This window comes from Podarcis raffonei, chromosome 5, assembly GCF_027172205.1.
Source record: "Podarcis raffonei isolate rPodRaf1 chromosome 5, rPodRaf1.pri, whole genome shotgun sequence".
In the NCBI taxonomy this organism is placed as follows: domain Eukaryota; kingdom Metazoa; phylum Chordata; class Lepidosauria; order Squamata; family Lacertidae; genus Podarcis; species Podarcis raffonei.
Genome location: NC_070606.1, coordinates 1,399,884 through 1,418,838, shown reverse-complemented (window position 1 = coordinate 1,418,838; position 18,955 = coordinate 1,399,884). Strand labels below are relative to the sequence as shown.

The 18,955-nt window shown below is 45.7% G+C and overlaps 1 protein-coding gene across 4 annotated transcripts in view; it reads right to left on the bottom strand.

Annotated features, from left to right (window-relative positions):
* Window positions 1-18,955, bottom strand: part of LOC128413497 (potassium voltage-gated channel subfamily KQT member 1-like) — a 334,949-nt gene that overhangs the window by 246,522 nt on the left and 69,472 nt on the right. For all 4 annotated transcript variants that reach the window (XM_053387514.1, XM_053387517.1, XM_053387515.1 and 1 more), the window contains one exon: window positions 13,289-13,403. In XM_053387514.1, coding sequence (XP_053243489.1) covers window positions 13,289-13,403 — 115 coding nt within the window. The remainder of the gene's footprint in view (window positions 1-13,288; window positions 13,404-18,955) is intronic.

Genomic DNA, 18,955 nt, shown 5'->3' with positions numbered 1-18,955 from the left:
CGAGTCCAACTCCCTGCCAAGCAGGAAACACCATCAGAGCACTCCTGACATATGGTTGTCAAGCCTCTGCTTAAAGACCTCCAAAGAAGGAGACTCCACCACACTCCTTGGCAGCAAATTCCACTGTCGAAGAGCTCTGACTGTCAGGAAGTTCTTCCTAATGTTTAGGTAGAATCTTCTTTCGTTTCCAGGCCTTTGACCATTTTGGTTGCCCTCCTCTGGACACGTTCCAGTTTGTCAGTGTCCTTCTTGAACTGTGGCGCCCAGAACTGGACACAGTACTCCAGGTGAGGTCTGACCAGAGCAGAATACAGTGGCACTATTACTTCCCTTGATCTAGATGCTATACTCCTATTGATGCAGCCCAGAATTGCATTGGCTTTTTTAGCTGCCGCGTCACACTGTTGGCTCATGTCAAGTTTGTGGTCAACCAAGACTCCTAGATCCTTTTCACATGTAGTGCTCTCAAGCCAGGTGTCACCCATCTTGCATTTGTGCCTCTCATTTTTTTTGCCCAAGTGCAATACTTTACATTTCTCCCTGTTAAAATTCATCTTGTTTGTTTTGGCCCAGTTCTCTAATCTGTCAAGGTCGTTTTGAAGTGTGATCCTGTCCTCTGGGGTGTTAGCCACCCCTCCCAGTTTGGTGTCATCTGCAAATTTGATCAGGATGCCCTTCAGCCCATCATCCAAGTTGTTGATAAAGATGTTGAATAAGCCCGGGCCCAAGACAGAACCCTGTGGCACCCCACTAGTCACTCTTCTCCAGGATGAAGAGGAACCATTGATGAGCACCCTTTGGGTTCGGTCAGTCAGCCAGTTACAAATCCACTGTGTGGTAGTATAGTCAAGACTGCATTTTACCAGCTTCTTTACAAACTGCCTCTAATCTGATTAGATTAGAGGCAGAAGATGTGGCTTAATTATGCATTTTAGTACTGCATTCAAAACCTTGACCTTTTGGCTAGTGTTCTTCTAGTTCCCTAGTGAAAAACCCTGCGAACCCACTATTGCTTCTCATTCAGGGCTAGCTTGCTCTTTTAAAACTCAAAATTAAAGTCGCAGGTCTGTGGTGCAACCCTAACACAGGGTCTCCTGTGACTGATGAAGATGCCAGAAATGAAAAGTATTGTTATAGATTTAGGGTAAGCTCAAGAAATTAATAATGCTAGCATTTTGGTCATTTGTGATATGGAAGGCGAATGCAAGCTGCAAAGGAATTCCTGGCCTAGCTTATACAAGACAACCTGGCTGAGCTTAGGCTATGAAAAGAACAATTGAGGAGCATTAACAATACAAGAGAAATCCTTGCCCCACTTGTGAACAGAGATTGGGGATTTAGAAGGTTGCCAGGGCAATTGCAGGGGGGGGGGTTGTTGGGAGGAAGAAGAGCGGAGATCCATCTTGGGCAGGCAGGCTGAAGGACGCCTGCACTGCTGCCTCTTGAAGTGACCATGACATAAGATCTAGACTCCCTTCATGCAGACTGAAGGTGTAAATGGGTGAATAAACCATATTTATTAAAGCACAACAGTCTCCGCCACGTCTTCCATTCTTCAAAGGGGGACAGACCCTGTGGGGGTGCCTGAGACCCAATGTGCTCTTGCCACTGTTCAGCAGAGAGAGGGGCAGGCACTTGACTTTTGCAACAAACAGTATGAATGCACATTTAAATCATTATCATCAACATCATCATCTGCCGGTTTCCTAGATTTTTTAACAGACATCAAGATAAAGTCCTTGTTGGCAGCATGGGGAGGGAAAATTTTGAGCAGAAATGCATTTGGAAGTTGGCTCACATGTACACCTTACCATATACAGTGGTACCTTGGTTCTCAAACTTAATCCATTCCAGAAGTCTGTTCCAAAACCAAAGCGTTCCAAAACCAAGGCGCGCTTTCCCATAGAAAGTAATGCAAAATGGATTAATTCGTTCCAGACAATTAAAAACAACCCCTAAAACAGCAATTCAACATGAATTTTACTATCTAATGAGACCATTGATCCATAAAAAGAAATAAACCAGGCTGCAATCTACTATCCAGTATCAAAAACTGGCAGTGATATACCCATTGCCATTGGAGGGATGAGGTGGGAGGGGGGAGTTTAAGTGGGAGAGTGTGTGGAAACACTCCAACTGGAGGGACGAGGAGTGCGCATGGGGAAGGAGGTGGCTAACTGGATGAAGTGGGGGGGAGGAGGAAAGGGAGGCAAGTGTTCTCTTCCCCCACCCAAGTCACCTCCCCCTTTCTCCCCTGCATGTTTTCCAGCATCTGCCCATGCTCCCCATTCCCCGGGTGAGTCCCAGGGCTTCTGTCTCCACTTCGAGCAGCATCAGAAAGCGGCAGCCACAGGCTGCCTGCGTGTCCCTGGCATGGCGGCACTGGGACACGGCCAGGTGGGCTGGAGCCTGCGCTCAGTGCAACCACCCCACCCCCTGCTCAGGAATGCGGCTGCGCTGCCTCGCTTGGGACAGGGGGAGGGAGAAAAGGCAAAGGAGCGAGAAGGTCAATCTGTGCAGCATAGTTCCCCCACCACATGCTCCCCCCCAAACACCTCCTCTGCGTGCTGGGGGAGAGTCGCCAACTTCCAAGTCTCCCTACTCCAGAGTCACTTCCATTCTGAGGAGCCGCCCAATTCCACTTCCATCCCAGGGAAGGGAAGGAAGAGGTGGCAGTCACTGCTGGGGCCAAGTCGCTCGCTCAAAACAGAAGTGCACACTCAAATCGGAGCATGTTTGGCTTCCGGAAAAAGTTTGAAAACTGAAACACTCATTTCCGGGTTTGAAGTGTTCGGGTTCCAAGCAGTTTGAGAACAAAGCTGTTCGAAAACCGAGATACCACTGTAGATCATGTGTGTCAAGTGTGTCATTAGTCCAACAAGTGTCATTTTGTATAAGCAATAGGCCTCTGGGGGTTTTTTTGCCATAAAGCAAAGGAACTCTGCTGTGTCACTTTAATTTCAGCTGCATCTCTTCTCTTGCTTATACATTTTCCTTTCGTTATTTCTTTAAAAACTACCTTATGCAATACATCCAGGAAGTACATTTAAAACTTTTCCATAGTGACACATCTAATAAAAAGATAGCATACTGAACTATGATTCAAGTAACTTTCATTTCAATTCTGTTTCACCACAAATATGGTTAAATAAAACTACATTTATTATTGAGTAGACTGTGTCAGGGAACTGCCATCAGCTCAGAGGCGAGAGGTGGAAGGGCAGTTGTGTTATAGGGAACCTCCGAAGATCTTGCGAAGCAGTTCCTCCTCTGGCGAGGAGGGAAGCCCTGCCTCCAGTGGGGAGGAGGTGCAGGGACCAGGAGATGCTAGGGAGAGCCTCAACACCGAGCCTGAGCAAAGCAGAGGGAAGGGGAGAACCCCTTTGCCAGCGCCCACTCTGCGCAGAGAGGGGAGGAGAAGGATGGGGGTCACACGACTGTTATGCTGGGGGAAGTACAAGGACTGGCCACTCCCAGATTCTGCTAGCGACTGAGCCAGACATGCACTTGCAACGCTCTTCACTGTAAATAGTTGCACGGAGAATAAAGCTTGTGAGCAAGTTTTGGGGGGAAGCCTCAGGACTACAACACTTTTAGAACTGAGATACAATATGTGTTGGACTTGTAAGAAGGGGAGTTTGCTAGTGACAAGGAGAAAGTTGCTGGAGGGGGGTGCTCAGGAATGGGTGAGACCCCTCATAGCAGTGGGGAACGACGCCCTGAAGGACCTAGCAAAGTTTTATCAGGCCATGGATGCAGTGTTATCCAGCGAAGTGGAGGGAAATGTGATGTGACAGGAATTGCTGAGTCTTAAACAGGGATCTCTGACAGTCTGGAGTTATTGGTTGCGCTTTGCGATGCTAGTGCACAAGCTAAACTGGGATTTAGACTCTGAACCCCTGCAAGCACTTTTTGAGGCAGGCTTGAATCCAGAGGTGAAAGATGAAATGTTGAAAGGTCCTCGCTCGCGCTCCATGGATGAATTAACGAAAGCAGCGTTAGCCATTGGGGTTCGACAAGAGGCGCGTGCACAGGAGAGGCGGGAGGCCAGAGGGGAGCATTTCTATGGCAACCGCATTCCTGAGATGCCAGCGGGGGCTTCCCACAGGCTGCTACCAGCAGAACCTATGGAAATCGATGGAGCCCACGCGCAGGAGTTTTCAAACGCTGACGCTCTCAAGAAGAAAGAGGTAAGGGCCTGGAAGTCAGCCAAAAAATGCTTCATCTGTCAGCGTGCTGGGCATTTCGCCACAGAGGAAGGCCTGGTGGGGCAGGCAAAGAAGAGGAGGGAGACAAGCCTTAGGCTCAGGGAAACGAAAGAGCCTGGCTGCAGACCAACAGGGGCAGCAGCCAGGCGGGCGACCAGTAGAAAAGCCCTGACCAGACCCTCCCAAGGCGGGCATAGCAGTTCAGGTGGTGCTAGAGCTCCCTAATGGGCACCCAATAGAAGTGCAAGCCTTGTTGGATTCTGGTGCCTCAGCAAACCTTTTCAGCAGAGACTTCGCTTTAGAACACCAGCTACACCTGTTGCCACTAGATTTCCCCTTGCAAGTGACCACCATTGATGGGAGAGAGCTACTGGGAGGGGACGTCACGCACCAGACACCACCGATGAGGATGAGAGTTTCCAGGCACGTGGAAACCATTGCCTTTCATGTGGCCACCTTGGCGGGACCTCCCATTATTCTGGGAATGATTTGGTTGGCACTCCATGACCAGTGGTGTCATGGCATCAACGATTCCTTACCTTTGGGTCGGCACACTGTGTGGAACACTGGGGGAAGAGGAGCCACGGGTGGCTATGGCCAAGGTCGCTGGAGTGACTCTGGAGGAGAGAAAGAGCATTCTATGACAATATGCGGATTTGAAGGAGGCGTTCAGTGAGAAGGAGGCCAACAAGCTGCCCCCCCACAAACCCTATGACTGCAAGATCAATCTGGTCCCAGGGGCCAAGCTGCCAGTGGGTAAGCTGTATTCTATGTCTGACCAAGAAAGAGTTGAGGCAGTTTACTGACAGAAATTTAAAGAGGAGTTTCATAAGGGAATCCAAGGCGGTAGGGGAGCAGTCGAGTGTTCTTTGTGAACAAGCGAGGGACAAATGAACACCGACTGTCTGGTCATGGACTTCAGGGTCCTGAACAGTTTGATGGAACCCATAGCCTTCCCCATGCCCAGAATTGACGATGTTTTAGCACAAGTGAGGCAGGGGAAAATTTTTACCAAGCTGGATCTCAGGGAAGCCTACAACCTGATTAGGGTGCGGGAGGGAGACGAATGGAAGACGACCAAGTTCACCCCCCTTGGGGCATTTGAATATCTTGTTTGGATTACAAGCGGGCTCTGCCTGCTTCCAAGCCTTTATGCACCATGTGTTGGGCCCCCTGCTGTACAAGAATTGTGTTGCCTTTTTAGATGACGTCTTAATCTTTTCAGAGAATGAAGTGCAGCCCGCGCACGATGTCAGGCAAGTGATGGAGAGATTGAAGGAGCATCAGCTGTGGGTCAAGCTGGAGAAATGCCATCTCCATGCTCAGGAGGTCGAGTTCCTGGGGTACCAGCTGTCGGACAAGGGGCTGGCCATGGATCCGGAGAAGGTGAAGACAGTGCTGGACTGGAAGAGTCCCAAGACAAAGAAACATGTGCAACAGTTCCTGGGCTTCAGCAACTTCTACAGAAAGTTTATCAAGAACTTTGCACACTTGACAGCGCCAATAACCGATTGTCTCAGTGGCAAGAAGTTTTTGTGGACAACGGAAGCGCAGCAGGCCTTTGAAAGTTTAAAAAAGGCCTTCGCATCAGAGGAGCAGCTCCTGCACGTTGATCCTGGGAAGCCTTTAAGGGTGGAGACGGATGCTTCAGACTGAGCTATCGGAGCAGTGCTGTTGCAGCAAGGTCCGGGGGAGGATTGGAGGCCTTGTGCCTTTTTCTCCAGGAAGCTGAGCAAATCAGAGCAAAATTACACTATTTATGACAAAGAATTGCTAGCCATTTATGCGGCTTTTAAGCAGTGGAGACACTTCTTGATCGGGGCACAGCACCAGATCCAGGTACGAACGGACCACAAGAACCTAGAATACTGGTGCACAGTGCGTGTGCTCAACCAGAGAAAGGTCAGATGGGCAGAGGCTTTTTCTCAGTATAACTTTAAGATACAATACGTCCCTGGGGGGCAAAACACGAGGGCGGACGCACTTTCCAGGAAGCCAGAGTACATGGAAGAGGAAGGGCCACCCGTGGCCAGACAAATGTTCCAAGAGGGCAAATGGTCATGTGGAGAAGCACTGACAAGGGAGGCGGAACTGGTTGGGCTCACCAGACACGATGTGTTTGCTCAAACTAAAATTGGGGAACTTAAAGATGGTCAGGGAGCAAATGGGGGTTTTCAGGAGAAAGGGGGGGCTCTTGTTCTACAAAGGGACACTGTATGTACCGGGAGAGCCATTGAGGGCCAAAATCCTCAGACAGGGCCAAAGGGCTAAGAGCCGCACCGGCAGGGTTACTGGAACCCTTACCAACACTGGGGAGACCCTGGGAGGTGGTGTCCATAGATTTCATGACGGATCTGCCCAGGTCACGAGGTAAGACGGCAGTGATGGTGGTGGTCGATCTGCTGACCAAAATGTGTCACTTTGTGGCATGTTCCCATGCAGTGACAGCTGAGGAAACTGCCAAGCTGTTCGTGGACCACGTCTTTCGACTGCATGGAGTCCCATCGAGGGTGGTCTCCGACCGTGGAAAACAGTTCACCTCACAGTTCTGGCGTAAACTCATGAGCCTGTTGCAGGTGGAGGTGAGCTTCTCGACAGCAAGACACCCAGAAACCAACAGGCAGGCCGAGAGAGCTAAAGCCATATTGCAGCAGTACTTACGCTGCTACGTCAGTCAGAGGCAGAATGATTGGGTGGAGAAATTAGCACTGGCAGAGTTTGCATACAATAATGTCTTCCCAGGATGGGGGGGAGGAGGAATGAGGTGTTCCAGATGCAGAGCAGTTTGCAGAAGAGATGGAGGCTTTGTACCAGCAACTCCAATTGGACCTGGAGAGGGCCAAAGAGGTGTATAAAAAGGAGGCAGACAAGCATCGCAGGCCAGGGTCATACGGGTGGGAGACAAAGTGTGGTTGTCATCCCAGGGGTTGCCTTTAAGAGGGGGGTGCGAGAAACTGCAGCCCAGGAGACTGGGGCCCTTTGAGGTGATCCATCAGATCAATCCAGTGGCATTCAGGCTAAAGTTGCCGGACAGCATGAGAATTCATCCGGTGTTTCATAGATCCCTGTTTTGATCTTACAGGGAGGGGCACAGCTTCCCGGGAAGGGAGGAAGGGGTGTCCACCCATCCCAGGGTAGAGGAGAGGGAACTCTGTAATGAAGTGATGGAAATACCCCAGGTGGAACGGGCATCAGCTAGAGTACTTGGTGGCCTGGGAGCAGGAGCCCAGTTCAGAAAACACGTGGGTTCCTGCAGAAACCGTCACGGAGGAGTATCTTGTGGAGGAGTTCCAAGCTCTTTTCTCACACAAGCCAAAACCCCAGGGGAGGTTCTTTGGGGAAGTGTTTGGACCCACGGAGGATGAGGAGGACTTCGTAAGATTTATGTCCTCAGTAGAGGAGGAGGGACTCCGAGCCGAAGTCACTGAGCTGTCTGATGGGGGGAAACCTGATTGGGCCTTCCCACCAGCGAAAGTGAACATGGGAGAATGGGAAGCAGTTTTTGAATCCACGGAGGAAGATGACTGTTCTTTCTGAGGTTTTCCCTCCCTCCTACCAACGCCCAGGAGGGGGATGCTGTTAGAGACCCCACCAGCGGGGAGGGGGGGCTTGAGGGGGGGTGGATGTCAGGGAACTGCCATCAGCTCAGAGGCGAGAGGTGGAAGGGCAGTTGTGTTATAGGGAACCTCCGAAGATCTTGTGAAGCAGTTCCTCCTCTGGCGAGGAGGAAAGCCCCACCTCCAGTGGGGAGGAGGTGCAGGGAGCAGGGAATGCCAGGGAGAGCCTCAACACCGAGCCTGAGCAAAGCAGAGGGAAGGGGAGAACCCCTTTGCCAGCGCCCACTCTGCGCAGAGAGGGGAGTAGAAGGATGGGGGTCACACGACTGTTATGCTGGGGGAAGTACAAGGACCGGCCACTCCCAGATTCTGCTAGCGACTGAGCCAGACATGAACTTGTGACGCTCTTCACTGTAAATAGTTGCACAGATAATAAAGCTTGGAAAAGACAGGTCGGAGTCTTGCCTGTTTGCTCTCGAGTAACCACACCATCACCTGACAGACTGAATAAACTTACACCCTAATGCAATTTTTGTGTGTGTTTCATGCCTGCCAATATAACGTAACAAAAAAAACAAAAACAAAAAAAAAAGGAAACCAAACCCACATATTTTCCGCATAGTATCTGCTTAGGGTCCCTGTTGGGGCTGATTTCAGGCCCTATATCCAAAGACCCAAACAGCAACAGATATGGAGGCTGTGGCACAATGGGAAACAGGTTCCCGTATTTTTCGCTCTACAGGACGCACCGGATGATAGGACACACCCAGTTTGGGGGACAGGAAAGCAAGAAAAAAAATATATTGAATCCCAGAAGCCAGAACAGCAAGAGGGATCTGGCTTCTGGGATACCGTGTGGCTGTTCTGGCTTCTGGGATAACCAAGCCAAGCCTCTTCAGGGCAGCGGGATGAAGGCTCCCTCTGCCCGAAGAGGCTGCGCACAGCTAAGGCAGAAGCCAGGGCAGGCACGTGGCTGAAGGGTCGCTGCGCAGTTCTCCCACCTCCCGCAAAAGCCTGCAGAAGCCGTGCGCTCTTTAAAGGGGCTGTGCGGCTTCTACTGGCTTTTCTAGGAGGTGGGGGGATTCCCCCACCTCCTGCAGAAGCCCGCAGAAGCCGCACGCTCTTTAAAGGGTGCGCAGCTCCTGTGGGCTTTTCTACGAGGTGGGAGAAGGGACTGATGCGGCCAGTCAGTCTCTTCTCCCTCCTGGGGAAAAGCCCGCAAGAGCCGCACAGAGCTTGTGTGCAGGTCTTGGGGGCTTTTCCCGCCTGCCTCCCCCCTGCATTCGATCCATAGGACTCGCACACATTTTCCCTTGCTTTTTAGGAGGGAAAAAGTGCGTCCTATAGAGCGAAAGATACGGTAGTACCCAGCATGTGCATGTAGGTGGGTCTGAGGGTTTTTGCCGCAATATCCTTATCCTTTTTAAAGACTTTGGCAACCAGGCACACTGTGAACTAAAACAGCAGTACAGGTATTCCAGGGAAATGAAGGTCACCAGAATCTCAGGCAGCATGGTGTAGCACAGTTCACCCAGATATCAGATTGGTTGGTTGTTGGTTAGTTAGTTAGTTAGTTAGTTAGTTAGTTAGTTAGTTAGTTAGTTTTCCCCATCAAGGTACTGGTCTTATGAAAACGGCAGTGTGAAGTGGTCAGGAATTGTGATTCTATCAGATGTGGAATCCTCTAGTCCCAATTCATGATCAAAAAGTACAGTATCAAGCATAAAACTCAACCATGCTGTTATCACACTACAAGCAGGTTTAAATAAACATTATTAAGACATGCTTACCTGGTTATACATCTGTTTTTAAAGAAAGAAATGGTTTGTTATGGGCTGTGCTATATGTTTAGTTATAAAAAGTTAAGCAAAATTGGCAGTACAAGCGCATTAATCACAGTTAAAACAGCTATTTCAAGTAGCACTTCAAAGAAATAAAAGGGAGGCCAATACTCACTTTACCTCAATGTACCTCAATGTACCTTTAGAAATATAAGGTAAATCTGGTACACGAGGGCACATCTGACTCCAGTAAATAACTGGACCACCATAAACAGACCCAGGTTCAATCCTTACTCAACTGCAAAACTCAGTGGATGACATTCTGCTGGTCTCAATCAGTCAAACCTACATCATTATAGGGATTATTGCAGGGAATGGTAACCTCAGCCCTGGGAGCTTCAGGCCCCTGTATATGACCCTCGATACTTTACCTAGACTATGCCCCTTCCTCGAGTCATGTCCCTTACCGACCCCTTAAGTATTTTTGCCTGGCTGAAATGTCCTTGAACTGTGAAAATTATTTTTATTTGCCAGGATAGGTGGGTGTGTACATGTGCATGTATGTATTTCTGTATGGAGGAGAGACTTTTGCATGGCTAGAATGCAGCATACCACACAAAGGAAGAGTCAGATTCATTGATTCCCTCCCACCCTTGTTCCACTGCCGGATTTGGTTCTACCCAGGGCTTTTTTTCAACCAGAACCCAATGGAACTTGGCTCTGGCACCTTCAGGTGAACACCATTGCCATTCTAAGTGAAGAAGGGAGGTGTTCATGGTGAGTTCTGGCACCTCTTTTTCTACCCACCACTGGCATGAAGAGTTCTATATTTGGCAATGTTAGTCTGTGGCAGCAAAAACAACAAAGAGTCTTGTAGCACCTTAAAGACTAACATGCTTATTATGACATAAGTCTGAAGTCCACTTCCTTAGACGCTTAAAGGAAGAGCCGTACTTGATCGTGCCAAAGGATTCCTCTTCTCAGAAAGGCCAACCAGATGCCTGTGGGCAGGGCACAAACAGAGCAGGAGTGCAAAAACGTTCTCTCCCCCCCCCCCTGCAATTCCCAGGAAGTGCTATTCAGAGGCATACCGTCTCCAACAACAGAAGTGTAATATAACTGCTGTGCTTAGTGACCACTGATCCGTGAATATTTCTAATCCTTTTTCAAAGCCATCCAAGTTCGTAGCTACTACTGCCTCTCATTGGAACAAATCTATAACAAAACTATCCACTGTGCTAATAACTATTTTTGTCACTCCTGACTCTTCCGTTATTCAGCTTCACTGCATATGTCCGAATTCTAGTATTATTATTTTATGCACCATAATTTAATACACCTCTATCATGTCCCCTCTTACTTATATGACATAATGCATTTGTTGGTGTTTAAGGCACCACAGGATTTTTTGTTGCTGCTATTTATATATCAGCACTAATCTCAATAGAATGATATATGAAAGTAAGCATATGCATTTGAACAAGCTCACAAAATGACAATTCTGCTTTGTACTCTTAAGATTGAATAAAACCTTCTAAATTTTTCCATGCCATGTTTTAGTACAGCGAAGAAAAGCCCAGCACTTTAAAATACGTGATGAGAAATAGTTCACTGTGACTTAGCATTAGTATTTAAACTATTAACATACAAAATAAAAATATTTACCATATATCAGATAAAATGTAGTAATTTACATGCTTAGGTACAAAACTTACAGAAACAATTTACTTGATCCACATGACTGATTTACACCTGGTTCCTTCAGTGCAGACATTCAATGCTACTTTGAAAACCTCTCTGTTCCCTGGTGCTTTCCTTAAGAGTGGTCAGACTTGTGTGATTTAGAAAAGCTTTCTCATAGTCATCCTTCACCTATCTCATGTGCCTGATATATCTTTTTCTACATGTTGCTTTGTGAGGTCTTGGCACCATTACAGGTGCTATGTAACCTTAATTCTGCATCTGTAAGGAAGAAATCTTTTAATGTGGCAGCACTTACACTTTGGAACTCCCCCCCTATTGGCATCAAGCAGGCGCCTTCACTGTGTTCATTGTGGGGCTTGCCAAGAACATAATATTGCCATGTGTTTTAATCTGGTTTTTAGCTTATTGCTGATTTTAAATATTTTTTGAATGTTTTTATTGATAATTTCATAGTTTATTCTTTTTGTAGACCACTTTGAAGTAATTTAACAATCAAGTGGTATGTAAATTTTGTGAAAGAAAATAAAATTTAAAATACATATATATAATCATTGTAACAATAACTCATGCATGAATTATGGTAGCAATGAAAAAGCCTTTATATGAAAATGTCTGTATTGAATTTCTGATCCATATATAAAATAAGTGGAGTCCAAAGCTTCTCAAAGTATTCTTGTCTTTGTCTTCCATCATAAAGATGTAGGACTTCAGCAAGCTTTGCCATTATGGCCAGATGCCATGTCTTATTAAACCATTCACTGACTCTCTGAAATTTTGATCCCGAGGTTTCAATTTCTGGCAGAATATCTAAGCTCACAACACACTAAGTGTTTCTAATTTTTATTTCTCAATCAATTTCTCTGAAGAGTACTTAGGCACCACAACCAAATTTTTGAGATGAAAGCATCTCTTCCAACTCTGTAAAGATGTAATTTATTAACCCTCCTCTGGGGGACTATTCCATTGCCCCAGGCTTGTTGCAAAGATGCTCCACTTCTCACTAAAGCCATGCTGACAATACAGTGAAAGTACATAAAACAGGCTCCAGAAAAAGGTCTAAATAGGCCACAAGGCACACAAGGTGAAAGGTAGTTTTGGGGGTGTGCAGGTCCCAGAGTTTAAAATATTAAAACCAGCTGCTTACATGGAATCTTATTCACAAAAAAGCTAACATTTCAATCAGCATACTATAACACTAATATTTTTTTTAAAAAATATATAATACAAATCCACCATAATAGTTCAAAATATTATACCAAAACAAAATAAAAAAGGCCATACAGACCAAAAGGGAACGTACTGAATTCTTTGCCCACAAGACACTGCTATATAAACCTTATTCAAATAACAGAGTTAACATCCATCCTGCAGAAAACACCTCGGTTGATCAACAAGCATAGCTGTCAACGTTTCCCTTTTTTAAAGGGACATTCCCTTATTCCGAATAGGATTTCCCTTAAAAAAAGGGAAAAGTTGACAGCTATTTGTCTCAATTTTTAAAAGCTAGTTTATATATGTCCTCTCCTTCACAATAACAAAGGCACTGTATATTTTTTCACAGTTGTAAATACAACAATGTCCACATTCTAGGGCTATAAAAGACCAAAAAAATCCCCCCTCTTTGTTGTTGCTTAATTCCAAGAAGTTTCAAAAGTACTAAGGGCCCAAGATGTGATATTAATTGCAGTTATTCAAACTTGAAAGGAAATCTCCAATGGTGTGCTTGAAATGCACACTGGAGAAGCAGCTTTTCTGTTCGGACCCCAAAAGAGAGAGAAAGAGTTACGGTATGTGTTTCCTCTCTACCCTTCATGGTGCTAAGGCTGCTCAGACTTCCCCAGGGCTTCTATTTACAAAACAAAGGACTGCACATTAATTGCATTCACAGAATCAACTGGAGCCAAATAACACAGAATCAATCTACTGTCCAACAAACAATATTTGGCCAATTGACTGGCCTCCAACTCTGCACAAGTGACTTGGTAACATCTGCAAATGCTATGTGTTTCTAAGAAACACTCATAATTATTGCACTTACTGTGACACATCAGACACAGCAGGCAAAGGTGCCTCTTCAGAGATGAGGTCCATGTCTTCTGTGAAACTGTTGGCCCTTGACATTTCACCACTGTTCCCTTCCAAACGCTTTTTTACTAAACAAAGAATGTGAAGATGCAATATGTTAAAGGGACAGAACAGCAAGATTACACAAGTTGCTCCATTTATACTGCAGTTGTTGCCTTTCAATCAGTGCCTTTTAAAAGCACTGCTTTTAATCCTTATTATGCTCTCCTTCCTCAAGGCAACTCTTTACAGGTAAAGGTCCTTGGGCTTTGGTTTTGTACCTGCAAAGACTGCTTATTCATTTCAAAGCAGCATTGAAAGGGAGGCTGACCCTGAAAGCCAAGGAGCAGCACAGCAGTTCCAGTGAGCTCACAATCCACGCCCACAATTTTCTTTCTTAAAGGATAATATGAGCATGGTGAAGAAATGACAACTAGTAGAACGTTTCTATAAATATTGGTGATGCGTCCATTGTTATGACAAGCAGTCTATGTGTACAAAATTGCATTTTGCAAAGAATGAGTGGCAGAGATTATGAAGCGGCTTTTGACACTCAGAGGCATTTTGTGACCCTGTGTGGAAGCCATCCTTAGAGCTAAAAACACAAAGGCCAGCACTGCAGTTTTCAGTGCGTACTTTTCACTTAGAAAACCAGGCGTAACCATCTTAAAGTCATAGTTGTGTTTCAGATAATACCATTTCAGGACCAAGAAATTATAACAAATCTATATTTGACCCTGTTAAATATGTGGAAAATCCAAATTTACTATGTTCTCTGCATTTAAGTAACTGAGTTAGTAGTAAGTTACTGGGTAAGTGAGGGCCACAAATTTTATTTCAGTGGTTCTCACATCTAAGGATTATCAGGATCACCTATTATATGGATTGCTAGGCATATTTTTATGTATTTAGTAAAGAGTGCAATTCTATATTTGTTTACTCAGATGTAAGCCACACTTTCAGTGGTGCTTCAAAGTAAGCATGCATCATAGCCTATTGTTGCGAACAGTGGGTTAAATTACACAGTACTTGTGCACTGAGGAGCATATTGCCCACATCTGGATGCCAGGTGCACTGGGTTACCATAGCAACACCAGCAAGGTTAAGTGTATGACTTGCTGAGTCAGTCATCATCCCATTGGTTCAGAAATGTAGTCTTTAGGGCATGGCTTTCAATATGTCCTGTCCTGATGCTGCCCTGTTTGCTGTCAGGGTCTGGATCCGTGAGGGTCAGGGGAAGCGACTGTGGGTATTACACGGCAGCATTAGATTGCATGGTGATAGTGTTGGCAGATCTCTCTGTACATATATCTCTTTAATTCAACGACCAGAAGAACTGTATATAGGAGATAGTAGTGTTTAGCTTTGTCTTGCGTCCAGAGACAACAAACACTTTGTAACTTTGAACTATGTGGGAGAGGAGTTTCCCCCTAAACTGGGGACTCTGGAAGAAGCTGTCTGCTGGGAGCAGGAAATCTCTGAGGCCTCTGAGGCTGGAGCTCCGCATCCTCTGCTGGTACATCACACTGGATGCGGGAGGTGACTTCCACAAGTCACCAACACCTACAGTAGGAGTCTAGCAACGCAGCTGAGGTTAATTGCTAGTTTCTCTTTCCACCTTCTCCAAGCCTCTGATTTGAGAACATTAAAAAAAAAAAAGTCCTGTGCGGCAGAGCTGCTTTCAGGACCTCTGCAGAGACTGCGCCTGCTTCCAGACAGGGCTAACTATTGTAAATGGGTCATTCAGATATCACAAATAGGTCGCTGACAACACGGGTTTTCCGTTTGTTTGGTGCAGCAGTCACGTCCCCCCACTTATTGGACTTTATGCGGAAATTAATCAGGATTAATTTGGGGGGTGGCCTGGTATTCTTCACCATCTGAGTTAATCCTCCATACAAATAATCAAGGGCAGTCAATAGTTAAGCCTGCCTGAAAAGAATCCTCTTGTTCTCTCATCAGGCAAGTCTCAAAAAAGCTCTCAGGAGAGGAGGGAATTACCAGGGCAATGGGACTGTACACTCCATCAGCTTTGCTTGGAAACTGCTCCCATGTATTTAACTATAAAATGCCAAGATTGTGCTTTTGTGCAGATGCTCCTCCTGAAGGAAGATAGATGATCTTCTTCTTCTTCTTATTGTTATTGTTATTGTTATTATTACTATTATTACGTAGTAAAATACGTAAGTAAACTAGAATCAATCCTAATAACAAATAACCACAGATTGTAGACATTTCACTGGGGTCACTTATAAAAAGTGTGATTCAATTTCAAGAACATTAAATCACCTGCCGCTTTCCATCTTCCCAACAAGACCAAAGAAAAAGTAGAACACGCTTTATAAGTAAGTATAATCAGAGGGAAAGAGGGCCAGCAAGGAGCAAAGTGCAAAGTTAAAGATTTAAGAATTCCAAATTCTCACATACAGGAGATGAGTGGGGTAAAGTCTGCTGGCGTTCCTTTTTATTTGTGTACCTTATCAAGTCAAATCAATTCCTAATGAATTTGTCTCGTTTTTGTTGCCCCCTAAGCACACAGCATTCTTTGCAATTTATGAACTCAGGTGGCAAAGGGAGCTCAGAGGAGGAGGAGATATTGCTCCCAGTGAGCTGGCGCATGATGTGATTTGTCACTAAGATCATCCTGGGAGGCCCTTCTCTAAGTCCTCCCTGCCTTTAGAAGTGAGATGTTGGGGGAGACTTCTGTGGCAGCGCCCCAGCTGTGGAATACTCTCCTTGGGAGGTCTGTCAGTTGAAAACGTTTTTATTTGCCTGAGTCTTTTAACTGTTTTAGAACTATTGTAATGCTAGAGTTGTATCTGTTGTATTGAAAGAACAGGCTGATGCTCCTGATCTTAACTTACTAATGCTGCTATTTACATCATTAATTGTTAGTCATTATAGAAATCTCCAAACTAAAGAGCAGCATATAAATCTTGGGAATGAATAAATAAAAAACAAAATGGTCCAGTAATTGTGTAAGCCCATGCATAGTTTCCATTATGTCACAGAAACCGGCAAGGTGTGTACAGTGGCACCTTGGGTTACAGATGCTTCGGGTTACAAACTCCACTAACCAGGAAGTGGTTGCTCCAGGTTAAGAACTTTGCCCCAGTATAAGAATGGAATTCGTGTGCCAGCGGCACAGCGGCAGCAAGAGGCCTCATTAGCAAAAACATGCCTCAGATTAAGAACTGTTTCAGGTTAAGAACGGACCTATGGAATGAATTAAGTTCTTAACCCGAGGTACCACTGTACAGCTTTAAAAATTACTAAATGTTTACAATCAATAAAAACCACAAGTTCAATGTTAAGTTTAGCAAGACTAGTAGCTCTGCTATGCTGTCAGGCTCAGGAATTCTATGCCTCCCCCGGTGGCAGCAAGAAGCAGAGAAAAACAAGGTAGAGTCCTTTTTATTGAGTTTATTCATTCATAATAATGAGAGACAAAAGAATGCCGTATGCCCAAACAATGGTGTTGCTCCAACTGAGCTCCTTCTCCCTCCGCTCTAGCAACAGCATTTCCTTTTACTGTGTCTGCTCGTGGCCAACTGTCTCCAAGTTCTCTGTTCCTGCACTCTTAACAAACGCCGAGTTCTGGGAGAAGGGGGGTCAGAAATACGCTCCCGTGACAACATGTCAGCTGGCTGCTCTGCCTCCTGGCCTTGCCTCACCTTCCCCTTCTCCTAACACTTCCCAACTCTTCTGTTCATCTGTCTCTGAGCTGTGACCTTCCTTAAACCCCTGCTGTAAATCAATGCAGCATTCCTCTTCTCCTGCAGCGTCAGGAGAACGTGTGTGTGTGTTGTATAACAACAATAAAAACAACAACAATTTATTATTTGTACCCTGCCCATGTGGCTGGGTTTCCCCAGCCACTCTGGGCGGCTTCCAACAGAGATTAAAAATACATTAAAACATTAAAAACTATCCTAAACAGGGATCTCCACCATTCCTCCTCCATCTCATCCCCTTCAGTCCAGTCCCTGTCATATGTATTGATATTTACTTTTATTGAGATCATTTCAACAAAATCCCATTGATGGAATGGGTTTCCCAAACCCAAAACTGACTGTGCAGGCAGTTTGATACTGCACCAAAATCCCTATTTTTCCTTAGCTAAAATCCATTAACTTGAGCTCTGAGTCAATGTATAAACAAAAACCCGGCTGTGCTCAGAGCCCTCTCCTTAATCAGTTTGTGACGGCAGGGATGACCCTGACTGCACCAGCAGAACAGAGAAGACACATCTGTACCTTATCTTATGTGCTGACCACAAAAGACGCACAGACCTAAGTTCAGAACAACGCCAAAGCGTGTTCTCTGAGATGCCGACCTCTTCCTCCAATATAACAGTAGGAAGAGGAAGATCCTTTTATGGTCAGAAGGACATTAGGAAGAACTTCCTAATGTCAGAAGAACATTAGGAAGAACTTCCTGACAGTAAGAGCTGTTTGACAGTGGAATTTGCTGCCAAGGAGTGTGGTGGAGTCTCCTTCTTTGGAGGTCTTTAAGCAGAGGCTTGACAACCATATGTCAGGAGTGCTCTGATGGTGTTTCCTGCTTGGCAGGGGGTTGGACTCGATGGCCCTTGTGGTCTCTTCCAACTCTATGATTCTATGATTCTATACAGGAAGGAATTCCCTTTTATGGTTAAGAATACCAGAGCAAGAACATATGTGATGTCAACCTGCGTACATAGGCTGATGTGGTTGGATTTATATGGGAAGGAGGGAGAGGGTGCCTGGAGGGTATATATACTGCATGAAACTTGTCATTTCTTTGGACTTGCTGTGGACTTGATCACGCAAGTGCCTTCTGCTATCTGGAGAGCAGAATAAACTCTTTCTTGGAATCAACCTCGGTGTCATTTGACTTCCTTCTGTCCCGGAGCAACGCAGACCCAATCGGTGAACTCCAATAAGGCTACACCATCATGTCCCAGAAACTGGCATATTTATGACACAATCCAAACTGAGGCACTGAATAGCCCTTTGTTTTCAATGGAAGTGGCTAAGCTCATAAAAAAACTATTTCCCATGGAAAGCGATGAGGCTTTAGCTGGTGTACCAACTTCAACAGTACCTGGATAAAGATAGCCTTGCCTTATTTACTCATGGTCCAGCAATCTCCTTTGAAAGCAGTTTGGAAACTTCAGCTAATCCAGAATAGGGCCGCAAGGTCTTTAACAGGAATCAGTGCCTGCTCTCACTCTTGCTCCTTGTTCAAGGGCACACAGCTACTGTGATCTCCAAGCCTTTCCTCCTCTCTCTCTGACACTTGCAGAAGTCATGCACCAAGGAACACCTCCCTAGACTAGCCATTGCCATGGTATCCCCCCCCACCACCATTATGGCACACCCGTCTCTGTATCTGAGCCATCAGGAACGAGGCACAGCAGACAAGTGTAATCAGAGGCATGCCCTCACATTCTCTCTCACACCTATTCATTCACATAACAGTTTACTATAAATATCAACACAGAGACAGAAGTATATCACAAATGTGGGGATGATGTTCCTTGTACCTTGTGAAGCGGGACAGGTTGCAGCACAGATAGATAAAGATGACCAAGAAAGCTGTCGGCCTTCATACAAACATAATGGCCAGAAGGGAAGCAGAAGAAAAAGCAAACAATAAA